Source organism: Tetrao urogallus (assembly GCF_951394365.1).
Source record: "Tetrao urogallus genome assembly, chromosome: 2".
NCBI lineage: Eukaryota > Metazoa > Chordata > Aves > Galliformes > Phasianidae > Tetrao > Tetrao urogallus.
Window position 1 is genome coordinate 62,391,401 of NC_136814.1, and position 17,744 is coordinate 62,409,144.

Below are 17,744 nucleotides of genomic sequence, written 5' to 3' on the forward strand. Positions count from 1 at the left end.
ATGTTACTCTCCATCCTGAACTGAGTTTAAGTATATTGAACACCACACTGCAGGAATTGATACCATTTGGTATTGCAGGATTTTCTTTCTGTTTTCTTTTCTTTTCTTTTCTTTTTTTTTTAAAACGGAACTATAAGAATGCTTTACTATTAAAAATTCCATACAGAGTTACAGAGTACTTTTCTAAGGGATAATAATTTTATTCTTATTTACTTCAAGCTACGTAGTACTAATGGCAAAACAGCTGTTTTTTTTACAAATTTCAGTTTATAATGGCATCCTTATTAGAGCCCCTTTGTCACCAGCTATTAGCATTTATAGCACACATTAAAGAGGAAAATTTAATGGCAACACAGCAAGTTGGTTGTCAGTTGGGATACCGGTGGTGGTGGGCAGCTCTAGACAGCTTTAACATTCATGATAGATTAACCATGGCTTTAATCTAGTTCATAATCGTAGTCATCATCATCTATATTTACTGCAACACTGGAGGCCTCGTTGGGTTTCATTTTCTTTCTGTCCTCCTTGCCTTTTTCTGTGGAAGACAAATTATCTTCACACTGCTGCAGAATCTTTTTGGAAGACATCCAGCTTTCTCCTCGGCGTTCTGCTGGTGCTGCACACTGCCCTCCCCTGACATCCGTTCCTTTGGCCATTAACACTCCTCTGGTCCTCAGAAGGTCACAGGTGCAATTCCAAGGGTTTCCATCTAAATAGAGATGCCGGAGACGAGGTAAATACTCTAAGACTTTGCGATCCAAGGCGGATATCTTGTTGTTCCTTAAATTTAAAACCTGAAGCTGCTTCAAGTCCTTCAGTTCTTGTTCTCCAACATCTTCTATGTCATTTCCCTTTAGATCCAATCTAGCAAGGGTATCTGGAAGTCTGAATAAAAACAAAACAACACAAATCTGTTATATTCATTATACTGATTCTCTTTGTGCCCAGGCATATCTAGCATATTAAATAAAACTACCTCTGACAAAAATGTGGTGGAAAAAAAAATCTGGTACTGAAATGTTCATGTCTTTTTTTTTTTTTTTTTTTTTTCCTTTTTTTAATTTGAAGCTGTTGGACTATTCTCTATGCGCATTTGAATGGTTTTCCCAAATTATTGCAGTTCTGACCGACACTAACCTGCTTTAGTTGTGATAAGTTGCATATGCAGTTGAGTGCCAAGTAAGCCTAAAAATGTTTTTTGTACTATTTAATGCCATAAGCATGCCGATGATCAAATGATAGCAACATGAAAGACCAAAAGTTTTGAAAAGCATGGCAACTCTACTCCTCAAGTACTTCTGTGTATGATTTGTTTTAAAAAGCTTTTTAGTTCATAACTAAATTTTTACTAGAAGTAGAATTTTTCTTCTTTTTTTTTCCCCTATTTTTTGTTCTCTTCCTGCCAGCAGATTCAAAACTTAAAAGTAGTCCAGCTGATAATATACTTCATACTTTAAAAAGCAGCAACAAGGAGAACATAAATGCTTTTTATGGTCTTTTGAAATAGTACTTTAGAGAATTATAAGTGATTGTATTTAAAAGAATTTTAAAAAGCCAGTACCTTGAGATAAGATACTAGATGATGGATATCATTCTTGCTTTCATGCATTATAATTTGTGTGATAACACTTTCATTTCAGAAGTCTAGCTTATTTACAGTCTGTTTTTCTGCTCTAGTCAGTGAAAGGTGCTTAATAGAAAAGGCAGTTAATTTGTGTGAAATGTTTTTAAGAAAATGAATTTTACTCCTTTAGTATGCAAGGTGATGAGATTAAGATCATGGTTAGAGATTTTAAGGAAACTTGTTCAGGAAAACTCTCAGACAAACTGTAAGTAATGATACCAATAACTATCTGAAATTGAGCAAAAGTCCCATTAACCACAAAGGCTGATCTGGCTTTATGTCAATGAAATGATTTGAGATAGCTCTGAGAATTAATAGAGGGTACACTGTGATCTTCACTGGCTGTTTTTGTGAAGCTGAATTTGGCCTTTTGGGCTGAAAGGCAGTTGACCTTTTTATCCAGACCCCCCACCTTCAATGGGGATAAGAGAATAAGGGAGTTCTCTATTGTGCCATATTCTCTGGTGAGATGAGGATTTCATGTGCTGAAATGGTAAGTCTTTCCACCAGTCTTACCAATGCTTATGGCTGCAATTAATTGATTTTGAAACCTAAATACAGTCAATGATAATAGTTGTCTAATATGACACTGTAATGTTAAAGATGTTCTCTGCAGTAAAATCATAGAGCCAATGATGTCAAAGGCAATAGGATATCACCTGGGATGTTTATCCAGATTACAGTCTAAAGCCTGTACAATCTCACCATACCAATGTTGGTCTTTGGAGCTGTATTGTTTGACTTCAAGTTCTGTTGTTCTTGAAGAAGTACTGTATTTGGGTATGTGATGCTGCTGCTGGCAGAGAAGCCATGTCCGTTCAGGAGCTGACCGTGACAACCATACTGCTGATGCTCCAGAGGCTGTCATCAGTCCTGTATTCTGACCAGTTACTCTCTGCAAGATTTTCTGGAGTTTGGGCTCTTCTCTATGAGACCTGAAAATACTTGGACTGTTGTTCAGCTAGAGAAAATTTCATGTCATTATTTACCTTTTGGATGAAAAGGAAATAACCCTTCTTTTTCCTGAACTGAACAAGTGCTAAGTTCTATTAATTGTGCCCCATTAACTATATTCTTTAACTTCTGATACTGGTGACTGGTAGTTCTGTCAGTAGTAATACTTTTATTGCTGTGCATCCATGCAACTAACTGGTGATTAGCAGGTAGTTGTATGGACACACACAAGTAGATTAGGTACATGGAGCACACAAATTAAGTATGCACATTTTGCTTCTCCTCATTTCTTTCCTACTTGATGTTTACAGCCTCTCCTTGAAATTTGTGTTGAGCTGAAAATAAAAAACCCAATCCCTCCCTAAAAGCTGTATTTCTTAGAGGCTAATAGAGAACTCCTTCCTGTTAATTCCCTTGACTATGAGGGTTGTAAAATAAGATGGATTAGGCAATACTAATGTAACTAGAAAGCATTAAGCACTCCTGTCAAGCCAGATTGAAATCAAATATTTATACACCACTAAATCACTTTCTGATTGTAAAGCTTCAACCAAATAGATTCAAATGCTGAAGGATCTCATGGTAAACAAATTGAAATTTTATTGCATTATTTGTTTGTGCAGTTAAACCTGTCCACAAGCCATGAAAACAGGGCCTAATGATGCAGTTGTGTTAGAGAAGTTAATGTTAAGGGAATTACATGATTACTTTGATGCCATCTTATTGCACAGCTTTTTGAAATAACGAAATTGCCATTTTATATCTGGCAAGCTTCCATTTGGTTTAACACACCACCTCTGATAACGGCCAGGACCAGCACTGTGAGCAAAGCATTAAGGAATAGTGTGAGCCCAACGAATGTTTCTTCTGTGCTCCTTTGGCTGAAATTTTGCTTATGGCCTGAAGCAGGAGATTTTATAAGCAATCCAAGAACTTTATAATGTGTGAATTTAATGAAGATGTTAATTATAATATCCACCAAGAAACACATTCTTTTAGACCAGATTCATCTCCCAAAATCTTAACATTTTAACAGTAGTAAACTATGTGATTGGTGGAAACTTCAGGTTTAAACATGCTAACTTTCTTTTTTATTGACTGCTTTACTAATTTTGTGTAATGGGAGAAGATAAATCTAAGCAGCAGTATAGCTTCTGTATAATCACTGTTATACTCTCCTAGCAGATTCCTCTTATTCACATGTTAGTTAAATAAAGCAGCCTTACTGGCAGAGAAATATGAAAGAAGGATCACCGGGGACCACACATATAATGAAAACACCTAATCAGTGCTAATTAGTTCCAGTTATGACAGATGGTTTATGGTATGGGTAGATTTCCACTATGACTAGGTCTGAAAGCAATTTATTTTTTTCACTTTGGCCCTCGTTCTCAAAATCTAAGGATGGAGAAATGATGTCTGTGGATCAGCTGTTCTCAGAATCACTTGCCTCAGTGGGATAGAAATAAGGAGATTCTGTTCCAGTGCTAGATTAGAAAGCTGCGCACACTGCTGAAGGGCTCCTGCCTCAAACATGCTGACAGCGTTGTTGTCAAGAAACAAGTGTTTCAGGTCCTGTAGTCCTTGGAATTCTTGTGCTGTCACCTTCTGGATCAGGTTATTGCTGCAGTCAAGTTTCTGCAGTCTGCCTGGCAGTCTGAGTGGCAGAGCCTGGAGCTGATTCTTAGAGAGCTCCAATGTTGTTAAGTTAGGAAGGAGATGGGCACCATCTATTGATGTCAACTGATTTTCTGAAAGGAAGAACTCAGACAGGTTTTCTAGATGTTTCATGTCTTGAAGTCGTACTGTTTTGAGTTGGTTTTTCTCTAGTTTTAGTGACAGTAAGGATTTAGGTAGGTCAAGGGGCACTTTTGTCAGGAAGTTTCCACTTAAACTGAGAAACTGTAGATTTTTGAAAGATGTAAAGAAGCTGGTTGGGAGAGAGCTTAGTTTATTGTCAGCCATGCTTAGATATTTCAGCCTTGGAAGCTTAAGTGGTGCAGACACAGATTCCATATTGTTGCCATCCAGAATGAGACTCTGTAAATTGAAGAGGGAAGAAAATGCGCTTGAAGGCAGAGTTGCAATCAAGTTGTTCCTGATATCAAGCACTCTTAGTTTCACCAAACCTTCAAAATCAGTCGCATGCAAAGTATTGATGGAATTATCGGCGAGTTTTAAAATTTCAAGGCCAGATGGGAGGAAGATGGGTATTTGCTTTAGTTGGTTTTTGTAGAGTTCCAGGGACTTCAAGGTGCTCAGAGCTTTGAAAGTGTTGTTTTCTATTGATTCTGTACCACTGCATGACAGGACTAGCTCTTCTAGGGCTGACATTCTTCTGAAGTCAGTAATCTTAAAGAGATAAAAGATAAAAATAATTCGTGTGACAATATACAGTATTTATGAGTCACCTCACAGATTGCTTGTTCTGGATGCTCTGACCACTGCTACTCTATGTTCTTATAGAATAAGAAACTAAGAGAAATGGTGCAGTAACAAAAGAGGTGTCACTATAGGTACCTTCAGTTTGCCCATATTTACTTATGTTTCTAGAATTGTATTGTTTAAGTCCATACTGTCATAGCGTTATAGAATAGCGTGGGTTGAAAGGGACCATAATGATCATCTAGTTTCAACACCCCTGCTATGTGCAGGTTGCCAACCACCAGACCAGGCTGCCCAGAGCCACATCCAGCCTGGCCCTGACTGCCTCCAGGGATGGAGCATCTACAGCCTCCTTGGGCAACCTGTTCCAGTGTGTCACTGGAATTTATTTCTGCCTGGCAGATAGGCAATATAAAATAGATAGCTAATGTCACCAGTGGCAGAAATCCTTGCAGTGCATAGATAGTTGTTACACATGCAGCTTTGTGTTTATCATACAGCCATTTCTATATATCATTACTGCAGCATTACTTCTCCAGATATGTGCTCATCACCTCTTCTTCCTACTAGGAGTTTTTGGCAGTAAGCTAAAGCTGTATTGTTTCAACCTCTCCACTATCTCTTCTTTTTAAAGTGAAAATGTCACCATATTGAGATGACCAATCCGAAAGTATGAGATCAAAGTATAAGATCAATTTGGTCTGAAAATCATGTGTGTGGAACAAATTGCTTTTACAACAATTTAGTTTTATGTTACTTAGTAATTAACAGATGCTTGGTAGTGTTAAATGAAACCTAGATGTTAGCTGTAACCAATATATATATAGAGGTATACTAATTGTTTCTTTTTTTCTGTTCTTTTGGAACCTGCTTACATATCAAGCATGTTATCGTGTCTCAGGTTAAGAAATGAATGAATCTGGCAGTTACTCTAAGCCAAGAAATGAAGAAGGATGGAATGAGGGTGAATCTAGGGGTTGTTAGAACACATGAGTTACTTAAACAGCTTCTTTGAAATTTTCGGAGCTGCTGCCCATTGGCCTACATGCTTGTTTTCTAAAAACTCATTTATAAGGGAATGACAGAAAGCTCAGAGCAAGATGAGCAGGTGTTCTGCAAGGAAGAGGTAGGAAGTGTATTCTTCTATTTTCCCTTCAGGTGTCTGGTAAGCATCATCAGTACTCATCAGCAGCAGATGCTAAACTAACATTATAGTCTGCATGCTATTTCCATTGGGCTCATTAGCTGCCAGCATGATTCAGTCTCATTGAGAGACACTACAAAGTTTGTTTAATCCCAGTGATAAATGTACAAGGAAGGGATTATAAATCATTTTGTAGCTTAGGTTCTGCATAGTAGTTTTGTTCTATGATCCTGATTGTATACATTTGACTATCATACTTGTGTATCTTTAATCATCTTAAGAAGGTGGCATAAAAGATTCCTTCCTTCTTTATTTACCCAATTGTTGTATGTTGTATGTTTCTGAGTTGTTTCCCACCTATTTGTAGGCTTTATCAGGCTTTGTGAACTGGGTGTTTTTTTTGTTTTTTTTTTTTTAAGCAGTTTCTTAAAACAGCTCCTTACTCTGTGGGCCAAAGAAGCAATTTTCTTTTAACAGATAAAAGCAAGTATTAACATACCTACAAGTAAACTAAACGTGAGAGTAAAAAGTTTATAGTTTTATTCTTCAAATGAAGGTTATGAAAATTGTTGAAAGAAGATACTAAAAGCAGTCTAGTTTTGTTACTGCAAACTCTGTTTGCAACAACTCCTAGTTTGTACAAATACCAAAAGCAAAAAACCCAACCCAAAGTCATTTAATAGTGACCAACCCTACCAAGAAAAAGTGCAAAACAGATGTGAATAAAACAGATCTGCTTTTTTTTTCTTCCTTTTCTTCAAAACATATTGTATTTAGCATATAAACTTCTTTTCAATTTCTTTACTGTTTCAATATTGACCATTGTAAAGTTCAGAAGTAATTAGTGCTCAGTTTGAGAGAATATTTGCTTATTCTTGTGAGGCTGTTAGTTGCCAAACCATATTATATGTGAATAATTACGTGTGAAAGACTGATGGAGGTTGGCTGTGAAAAGTCTAGGCTTAGATTCAACTTCTTTATGAAAATGTTTTCTTTTTTCTAAGATGCTGCAAATGAAGCAGTTAAAAAGTAAGGGAAAAACAGAAACAATCAGTCACACACACACACAAAACCAAAAAAAACAAAAAAGACAAAGGGAAAAACAAACAAGCAAAGAACTATAGAGTTCCCCTAGCACTTGCACATATGTAGTTTACAACCAGAAATCAAAACCTGTTCCTACAAACACTATTATGTAAGCCAGTAGAATTGTTCAGCTGTGTTAAATTAAGCATATGTATTAACAAGTCAGGAAATCAAAAGTATGCTTTGTCAGAGAAGACTGAAAAAAATCTACTCACAAACCCCATTTAATCTTAAGTAAAGAATTTACATAATTACAGACAAATAGCATAAATGACTTATTTCTGAGTAAAGCTGATAGTAGAAGTAAGGCATACTGATTGTTCAGTTAAATTAATGTATGAAGTGAAAAACTCTTTCCTTAGATGGTTTTACGCACTATTTGCTTGCCCTGAAGGGTCACAAAAAATTATTTTACTGCTCTATTTGCTTATAACCAATGTTTGAATACTTTATAACAAATACCTGCCTTTTTCTCTAGCCAGAACCTAAGGCTATTTTTCTCATATAGAATCATAGAGTTACCAAAGTTGGAAAAGACCCCCAACATCATTCAGTCCAACCGTCTACCTACAACTAATATTTCCCCACTAAATCATGTCCCTTAGTACATCTTAATGTTTCTTGAGCTCCTCCAGGGATGGTGACTCCACTGCCTTCCTGGGCAGCCTATTCCAGTGCTTGACGACTCGTTCAGAGAAGAAACTTTTCCTATTTAACCTGAACCTCTCCTGGTGCAACTTGAAGCCATTCCCTCTGATCCTGTCACTAGTTACACAGGAGAAAAGGCTGACCCCCAGCTCATCACAACCTCCTTTCTGGTAGTTGTAAAGATCAAGGTCTCCCCTAAGCTTCCTCCAGACTAAACAATCCCAGATCCCCCTAAGACTTGTTCTCCAGTATCCTCTCAAGCTTCATTGCCCTTCTCTGGACATATTTCAGGGCTTCCATGTCTTTCTCACAGCGAGCCCAAAACTGAACATAGTACTTGAGTGCTGAGTACATGGTATCTTAGGAGTAGCTGACAGGCATGGACAAATAGCCTAGGAAAGGAAAAATGGCTCATCTTGATTTTAAAAAAAGACAACAATACTTCTGCATATATAACAGAAGACCTGTTTCCTCATATAAATTCATTAAAGAGTTAATTAGTTTAACACATTGCACATAGAACATTGATACAATTGTATCATATGAATAAACTTTGACTCTTGTAGGTATGTAAACTACAATAAGAAAATCATGAACAACAGTAACAGCAAAAAGAGGAGTAAACTTCCACTGAGTTAAACTGCAAAATGATTCAGGCTGTTTCTCAATGGGCAACAGGTATCCCAGCTGTTTTCTTAGCCCATTTTGTTCAGTCCTGAGAACAAAATCAAAGATGCAGTTAAGGATGTGTTCTTTGTAAGAGAACAAGTATACTAAGAAGTAAATGTATTTTTCCAAAACGGTGCATTTCTTACTATTTGCAATAAAGTGATACATAAGAAGTATGCATAATACAGGTTATAGTTCCCTTGTGTTGACATACGGAAATTATATTTATTACATAAAAATATATTAGGATGGAAAAAAGAAAAACATTGCTTGCACATCCAGTGCAACTTGCACTGATAATGACTGTAATAATATGATTCAGTGATGTATCAATTAGAAAACAAACCAGTTGTTTTTATGGCTCTAGGTAGATGACAACACTAGGAAGGCCCAGAATTGCTTTTATCATCTCACACTGCATCAGTCTCTAACAGTGAGTGATCAAGCCTTAATTACTAATTCCTACTGTTATTTCTAATAGCAGTTTTATCTAAAACTTGCAACTCAGGAGGGGGGGAAAAAAATTGAGTTTCATTCTAGCTATGTAAAACCTTTCCATTTGCTATGGAAAATATTTACATTGCATCAAAAACAGCAAAAGCTTTCCAGAAGTTAAAAAAATAACTCTTTAAGTTAGTGGTTAAAAAAATTAACATTTGTCTACTTGTGTGACAAGTTTTTTGAGTTGCATGTAAAAAAACAACATGGGTATGTTTTTACATATATTTCACAAGTGTTTAAAACTGAAAACAGATCTAGCACCAATTTCACCAGCTTCTAGTACCTGGAATAAGATTCTCCTTTCCCTCCTAAGTCCACCACTTGGGAAATATGACTTTCAGACACAGCACATCATATATGGTATTTCTACTGGATTTTTCCTACCTGGAGTTGCTTAATTTTGCTGTGGCTGATGTAGAGCCTTCTAGTAGTGAAAGGAATCTCTCTGGGGATCTCTGTAGCTCTGTAGCATTGCACTGACTGGGCAGGGTCACAGCTGCATCTTCTTGGGCAAGTGGTACTCAGACCACTGTGAGAAAAAAACAAGAAAACTAAAAGATAGGATAAATGCATCTTCCAAAACAGGAGGTCTGAAATTGTCTCAGCAATGTGTAGTGTGAATTAAGCACCAAAGACCTTTTTATACCATGAAATCTGATAAAAGGATATTACGACTGTGTGTTTTATCCCAGTGAAAAAACAGCAAAAACAATACTGCAATTTGCTTGGGTTAAAATGTTGGCAGGCATTACAAAGAGTAAGAAACTAAAACAGTGATAAGGTGTCTTTACATTTGCAGGTATGTGAAATTAGTGTTATTTATTACCTGACATTTAATCTGCAAACATCCACATTATCTCCACTTTCCTAGTTTTGTTAAATGTGCCACCACAGAATTAGCAGGGAAAAGATAAAGACCTGTTTTATAGTGGGGCTGTAAAACCTTTGTATCTTCTGTGACCCAGCATTAGAAACTGTAAAAAACAACTGCAGCTATTATTTCTAAACTGAAACATTCTATGAGCTTTCTGAATATCTGCCGTACAGCTGAGTGCTGTTGATTGGTATACATTTTTGAAAGATTGTGTAAGAATCTAAGTTACCTGTATTGTGTAATTCATATAAATCAAAGTTTAATTATTATTGGATTTGAAAATTACAAATTTGAATCATCTGAAAGCATTTAGTGTAAATCAAGCAGTGGACTATCAATAAGACAAGACTCATGCACCCCACAGCAGATGGAGAACACTGAGGTTCCCCTCCTGTTTTTTTTTCTACACTATGGGTGTGTTTGTATGTATCCATTAGCTGTGTCAGCCAGAGCTGTAAAGTTTTGAAAGGCTACATTTTGACATAAGATACTTTTAGGAAACTTCAATGCATTTTTGTCTCTTTTTCTTATTCAGCAATTTGTAACGTACAAAACAGTGCACTTAGGAAACTGCTCTCCCTCACCACAGTGCTTTGTGTTGTTGTCTGTTTCCTTCCATCCTCTCCATGTTTTTAGAAGTAGCTAATCCTATTCCTCGAATTCAGAATTAGGCTGGTTATTTTTCCAACAGAAAATGATGTCAAGTTGATTTGACAAATGGGTAACTGAACTGGGGACGGTCTTCAAAAGGTATGCCTATTTGATGCATTTGGTTTTACTATGGACAATTGCCACATTCCCTACTAGAGATCTTTCTGTGTCCTTTATCCCTTATGCTACAAGTACAGAACTTCAACCCAGCGTCTGCAAAACCAAACAGCAAGAGCAGAAAACCTGTTCCTAAAGCAACCTGTTGAGTTGGCATGTTTAACAGTCCGTGGAGAAAAATCCTGCCTGACTTATGCCATCTTGATCAGCTGCAAAAAATGAGTGGGTGAGCAGGATTTGCAATGGTGTTTTAAAGCAAGCATTTTAACTTATCTCGATGTGTTTAGTAGCTGTTTTTATTCTAAAAGAGACAAAGTACCCAGACAGAAGTGTAAAGCCTTTCTGCATTCTGACAGCTGCTTGTGGTATATTTTAACATGCCCTGGAACAGACTTTGCTCCTGTTTTGTCAGTTGAGCGCAAGTACTGAGGTCACTGAGACAGTGATGTTCAGTCTTACAGACGTATTTGTGTTCCTCAGGAACATCATCAAAAAATAATTCAGATCAAACCCTATGCTTTACAGTTTAGAGATCTAGAGTGATGCAGAATCAATCTGAAAATGCATTAAAGAAGAACCATATATTGCATCCTTCCCTATTGTGTAAATGTCCAATGTCGGAATTTGCAGATGTAATTACAAGGTAGCACCACAGGACGGTGCCATACTGTCGGCTTTTCACGTTTTTGAGCAGCAGCTGTATTCTTGGTCTTTTCAAAATAACTGAAGGAACTTTCATTGGTTTTCTACCTTAGACATGTAATATTAACAATAATGATTTAAACAGGAATAATATTATGGTTCCATTAATTTTTGAAATATGTCTGCTTTGAGCAGCAAGGTATTTTAAAGGGAGAGCTATGAAAGGTGATCCTATTCCATTTGTTTTGTGCAAATGCTGACACAAGTCCAGCAGAGCCAGTGCCTTTGTTTTTGCACAGAATTTTGTGCTGTGTCTTTTTATTGATTCCTTTGATTCCTAGCAACCTGCTGGTAAGAGAACTGATGAGGAGGCATAAGATTGCATGAGTGAAAGATGAATGGGAATATGTAACCTACGCAGAAATGTGATTAACCAGCCAGTCCAGGGTCTGTGATATGGAAGAAGCGTAGCTGACTCAGTGGGTTGCACAGCTTTGTCAGAGTACAGTAAAAAAATAAATCCCTTCAAGTAATTTCTCATCAGATTTTGATGCAAATTCCCCTCACCTTTCAATAGGGATTCCTGTGCAGAGCTGAGTTAATGGATCTTTCACTATTGCTGCTTGAATTTCAGATCTGAAGAGGTGCTCGTGTGATTTTAAAGTTTTGTTGATGGTGGATTTTTCTTTTCAAATATATCAATCTAATAAAAATAATATTATCTTCTTGCACAAGCCTTTCCTCATGCGAGATTTCAGCTTCCACAGTACTGATGTTTGGGCCCTTTCTTTCTTCATCAAAGTCAGAGGTTTGACAGAAGCATGTATATTTATATTTGGAAATAATTTTTGCATATTCAACCTAAGATTACCTTTAGAATATCATAGAAAATCAAGTCAACATTAAAATCAGAAAAATGAATTTTCAAAACCCTCTTTGAGTGTTCAGAAATCTCAGAAGAAAGACAGCTCATAAAAGCTCCTTTGTAAAGTGTATGGTGGTAGAAACTACATAAAGAAATATGTAGTCTTAGCACTGAAGACATGGGGAAGGAAAGCTCATTCAGTCAGCGTGGTCCTTGTCTTTGGAAAGGAGACATTGCAAGAAAGACTGGATTGAGAGCTACAGAGAGCATGGGAAGCAGTTGGGTCACTGGGGGATGTCATACAAAAGTATTTTGGCAACTAGGAGCTGCTAAGCGGCGGCGTATGCTTGAAAGAATCCTTGGCATATTTAGCTGCCATATGCTATCAACGGCCTGCTATGGAGAATGTGTGAATTTATAAGTATTTTTTTCTGGAGGTTTTTAACTTGGATTTAGAATAGTTTTGCGTAGGGACACCAAATGATTTATCTGTCACAAAAATTACCAGAGAGAATCAAACTCTTCTCTCCAGCATGGATAGACCTGCTAAGAGAAATAATCATAACACTATTCTTAAAAGCACTGTGTTTCCCTTAATCATCTGTTGAATTAACTTCAACCACTTTTCAGAAATGTTTCTTAAACAAAGAGCCTCAGAGCATTACACGAAATTAAGAATGTCAACCAGAAACATTCCAGGCAATTTAATTATATATTATTATTATCTGCTTTCATCGTATGTGGAGAACATACTTTCTAACTCCAGGCAAGTTCATCTTCATACACTGGGAGCAGCTGCCGAATGTCTTAAAGCAGATTTTTCCTCCATGAAATGAGTAGGTAGCTGGCTATGTAGAGGAGATGAAAGTGGTAGCCCTTTTTGAATTTCTCACATTTCACCTGTCTGTGGTGACAGTGCATTCCTGAGGAACTAGCAGGGTGAAGTGTATTGAAAAGAAACGAAACTCTGTTAAACAAGAATCCACATATCAAAGAGTTTTAGACCCTGCCGGTTTTATGATGGTGCTGAGGAATGCCATCTAAGATGAGATGTAACTGAAGCAGACACCTGGAAGTGATCAGTTTAGATAATGTCACACACATGAACAAAAGCACAGGTTGGTATGATGAAAGCTTTTTAGATTTTATTGTTTTTACCAATAATGATTGAAAGAAAAAAAAAAAAATCAAGCCAGTCCCAAAAGAAGTGAAAAGTGGAGGATAAAGAGGGCAGATAAAATGGTTGAATTTATTCTCAACCTAGAATTTGGACACACCAGTTTTTTGTATAGATCTTTACCTTATTTGAGACTGCACCTAAAAATAAAGTGCCAGGAATGGATCATGCAACCAATACTGTGACCACAGAATTTCTTTTCCAGTGGCTTTGCTCACACAAAACTGACTCAGATCAGTAGTTAACAACTGTAGTCTGCAAGGACTTTTCAGAGGCCTGTAAGAGTATAGGCTCTTCCAGTTCCTGTGGGTACCTTTAACCATTAAGAAAAGTCTGCTAGTAACTGCTCACCAAAAAGAATGAGAACAGAGCTTAAATTGTATAAAATTGTCTGCTGTTGAAACTGTGAAGCACGGTGGAGTCTGAAACAGCATTTTCCCAAATCGTATCCATGATGTGCACAAAAAATGGTTTAATTCTTCTAAGCTATAAAAGCCAAATATTTTTAGCACATGCTGTACAGATTTTTAAAAATTAAAAAAGAAAATAATAATGAGATTAAGTAGATATGTGGGAATAAACATGGGAAGAAGACTGCAGTAAGAGCTGTAAAAAAGAAAAGATGAACCAAAGAAGTGACTTGTAGAAGTTGCATCGTGTAAAGAGGTCACTAAGAATGAATGTTCCCTCAGGATAGGGGTGAGTGATTCATAGGTCCCATGGAGTCACTGTGCTGACTGTAGAAGACAGCCTCCCTGAGCCTGCAAAGAAGGAATAATCTAAAATATCAACGTATAAAAGGTTTCCGTGTTAGCAGAAATTTTCTCTAATGACAACTAAAAATCCATCTCCCTTTAAGTTTCAATACAGTGGATAACTTCCTCCTCTCCAGCATACTTTCGGAAAGCGTATTCCAATCATCTACAACTCCATTTTAGGACATGAAATTCTTGCTTTTTCATCTCAATTTCATCTCAATTTTCATCTCAAAATTTCTCCCATATTTTGATACTGCAAAACATTCTGCATTTCCCCTTTGCTGCCTCTGTCTGTGGCTATACACCCAGCTGGACAATCAAACCACTCAACCACACAAAAGATGGCCTTGACATGTGCACATGGCGTGCACAGCTGGGCAGCTGCAATTACAGAGTTTCACAGGTGAGCTGACCCTCATGTGCAAACACATGAATTTATGTTGTAAATTTTTTGTTAAGGGGATAGGTCTAACTCAGGGTTTGTAGAGTAATCTCACACAACCTTTTCCCAGTCTTGGCATGGATACTGGGTATCAAATATACAGCAAGGAAGATGTTAGCATGAGTATTTTTTCCCTTTGATTAGGGTATTATATTGTTCTGTTTTGTATGAAGATGTGTCTTCCCCAGCTTCAGGTCATTTGCTCTTTTAGCACAAAGTAATTTTTCAGGTACTCCAGTGATCAGTCAAAATAAATAGGTTTAAATTTATTAAATACTGTATGTACTCAAAAGTATCTTACAATAAAGTAGCACAGATGCTTTACATTCTCTAGAAAATAATGATGGATATTATGTGCACATGTAAAGGAAATAGGAGTGGTCAAATGAGCCGACTAGGAAACTGTCAGTGAAGTCCTTTTGATATTAAAAATATTCAATTAATATCTTTTTCTTGAGATAATTTTCTGGAACTGTTTGTTGCTTAGAAATGTTCCTTGGGTGTAGCAGCACTGTGTCCATGCAGCACAGATTCCTCTAGATCAGTTTACTCAAACTACCTCTGTTTTAAAAATATTCTTCAATTATTTGTTGATGTTATCAGGGTGGAATACACTACAGCTTACTTCAAATCACTTTAAGCTAATTGAAGACCAAAACTACCAAGCTTTCTTAGGTTTGATTGTATATTGACTGCACTGCTTGCTTACAGAACAGAGTTAAGCTTGTCTGGGTGCTTTTGGCAGGCATTTCAAGGATAATTGGAATTGATCAGAATTTTCTAGGGCTCTTGTAAGTAGAGTTTTGAGATAATTAAACTGTTCTTGTGTATATCCTTATGCCAGTGATATCTACTTCTAATTTCAATGCATAGTTGAAATTATTCAACTAATAACTAATTATTTTAATTAATAATAATGATTAAATTTTCACCCAGAATTTCTGGTGAGGAATGTGAATATTTCCTAATGATAACTGCATTTACTATGATTTCATGTCACAACTGCAGATTTTCTTAATAATATGTAATATTCTTTCTCATTTTTATATATGCAGCAAGTATTAGACAGGTATTATCCTACAGGTAGGTTTCTAAAGAAATTATATTTGAGAAGCTAATCTTTGAGTGGAAAAAGCAGAGACAAACCCTTGTTTGATTTATAAAATGTAAAAGATATATAAAAGATATATATAATATAAAAGAACTTACAAAACAAAGGTAGCATTGATGAGGGATGAAAGAAAAATTAGTGACACACAAAACTCCGATACCACTGTAAATAAATACAATTTAAGATAGGATCAACACCTAAGCTGAAGGAAAACGACTCTCTTAAAAAAAAAGAAAAAGAAAAAAGTTATGTGATTATTTGAAAAAGCCTTACATAAATTCATCAAATACAATTTTTGAAGGTAGTGTTTAGTATAGGTAAGTTATGTAGTAACTATGGGACATTTCCTTCTCAAGATAAGCAGATGACATTTAAGTACAAGATTGAGATACATTAGCTATAAATTAGATTACTGTTCCATTAGAAAAAAAGAAAAAATAATAATATAATTCTATATGTGTTTCACCAGTGTAATACCTACCAGAATAAAAATTAAAGTAAGCAAATAAAGCTGGTAATCCTGAAGCAATTTTACTGTTCAACAAAACTACTTTAAACAATAATGTTAGTTTAGCTTTTGATACAGAAAATACTTTGATTTCCCATCAGACCTTGTTGGTATAATGGCTGTGGAGAACAGACATTAGAATGAAGCTTAAACAATTGCTCTGTTAAGTTTGGTTCATTTAGAAGCATTTGTGCAACTGTTTGAAGTTTAGACACTTATACCCTTTGCTCAGACACTATCAGAATACCCCCCTTTACTGAGCCAGATTTCTTTTTGTGGGTCTATATAAAAATATTTGCAGCTTTTGTATCCGTTGTGGAAGGCTTTAACAGTAAAAGCACCTCTATTATGTTTCCAGTTTGTTACTACCTGCCTCAAATTACAGTGCAGACAATCTGAACAGTAAAGGGCAGAAGAACAGGTTTGTAATAACAATCTGTAAGGTTCTTGTCAAGCCTGTGATATCAGATCCCAGAGGAAACATGAAACTACTGCTAGTGGTGAAGTTTGCTTTTACCCTTTTCTCCTTAAAGCACAGACTGATAGAATTGCAATCCTTTCCTGCTTTAACAGCTTTCTTCACATTCCAGGCGAGTGGTCGAACTGCTGAGCTGGAAATTGTCTGTCTGTATCCCAATTAATTATTTATGTGAAGCAGAGCCATGAGAGAAACTCCCTGCAAGAAACCTTGCAGCCCAGAGGCAGGGCACATTGGTGCCATCATCTTGCTATTTGCTGCTGCTGGGGGCAGTCCCACTGCTGTGCTATCTCTAGGGCCCTGTGCTCCCTGTGCTGTGTTGGCACAGGAGTTTCTGGGACTCTGTTGTAGGCAGGATTAGAGCCCTGATCTGGGTTCAAGTGATATTTTTTTCTCTTCTGAGGTAGAGTTACTGCTTTGGTGCCATAAAACCACGTTGCATGAGACCTCTACAAGACTTGCTAATAAAGCTCCTACTGAAATCAACATCAGAATCAATCAGAACATTTCAAGGAAATGAAGTGAATCTAAGGTGAAGACCTTGGAGAAAGAACAATGATAGTCATGTAGAAACAGCTTATTTCCTGTAGTTTCTTTTTTTCAGAACCAAAATGAGCTAGGAAATGCAAATACCTTTTCAACTGGTATAATTACATTTGCCAGAGTGTCTGTAGATGCATGGTGTCCAGGTACAGTCAGTTTTATGCAATACTTTCAAGTTTGCATCTTAGCCTCTTTGCAGAGCCTGAACAGTTACACAAAAGTGTAACTGCAAAACTAGCCTCTCCTGATAGTGTTTGTGAGTACAGCAGTAAAGAAAGAATTCCTTTTTCTCTCCCCCCTCCCAAAGGAGTAGGGGAACGATCATCTTAGGGGAATGATCATCCTTTCCAACCTAAAAGGTTCTATGATTCTACATTTAGCCTGGAGAAAAAGAGGCTCAGAGAAGACCTTACGGTTCTTTTCAACTACCTCAAATGCGGTTGTAATGAGTTGGAATTAGCCTCTTCTCTCAAGCATCAAGTGACAGGACAATAGGAAACAGCCTTAAATTGCGTCAGGGGAGGTTTAGTTTGGATATTGGAAAAATTTCTTTACTGAAAGGGTAGT

General features: G+C 36.7%; 1 protein-coding gene across 1 annotated transcript; it reads right to left on the minus strand.

Moving 5' to 3' along the window:
• Positions 1–437: 437 nt before the first annotated feature.
• LOC306958762 (nephrocan-like) lies at positions 438–11,319 on the minus strand (the record flags this gene model as incomplete). The annotated part of the gene is made up of 4 exons (XM_079550351.1): positions 438–885; positions 4,029–4,930; positions 9,396–9,540; positions 11,294–11,319. 4 exons carry the CDS (start codon positions 11,317–11,319, stop codon positions 438–440), a joined length of 1,521 nt encoding a protein of 506 aa, XP_079406477.1.
• Between the last annotated feature and the right edge of the window lie 6,425 nt (positions 11,320–17,744).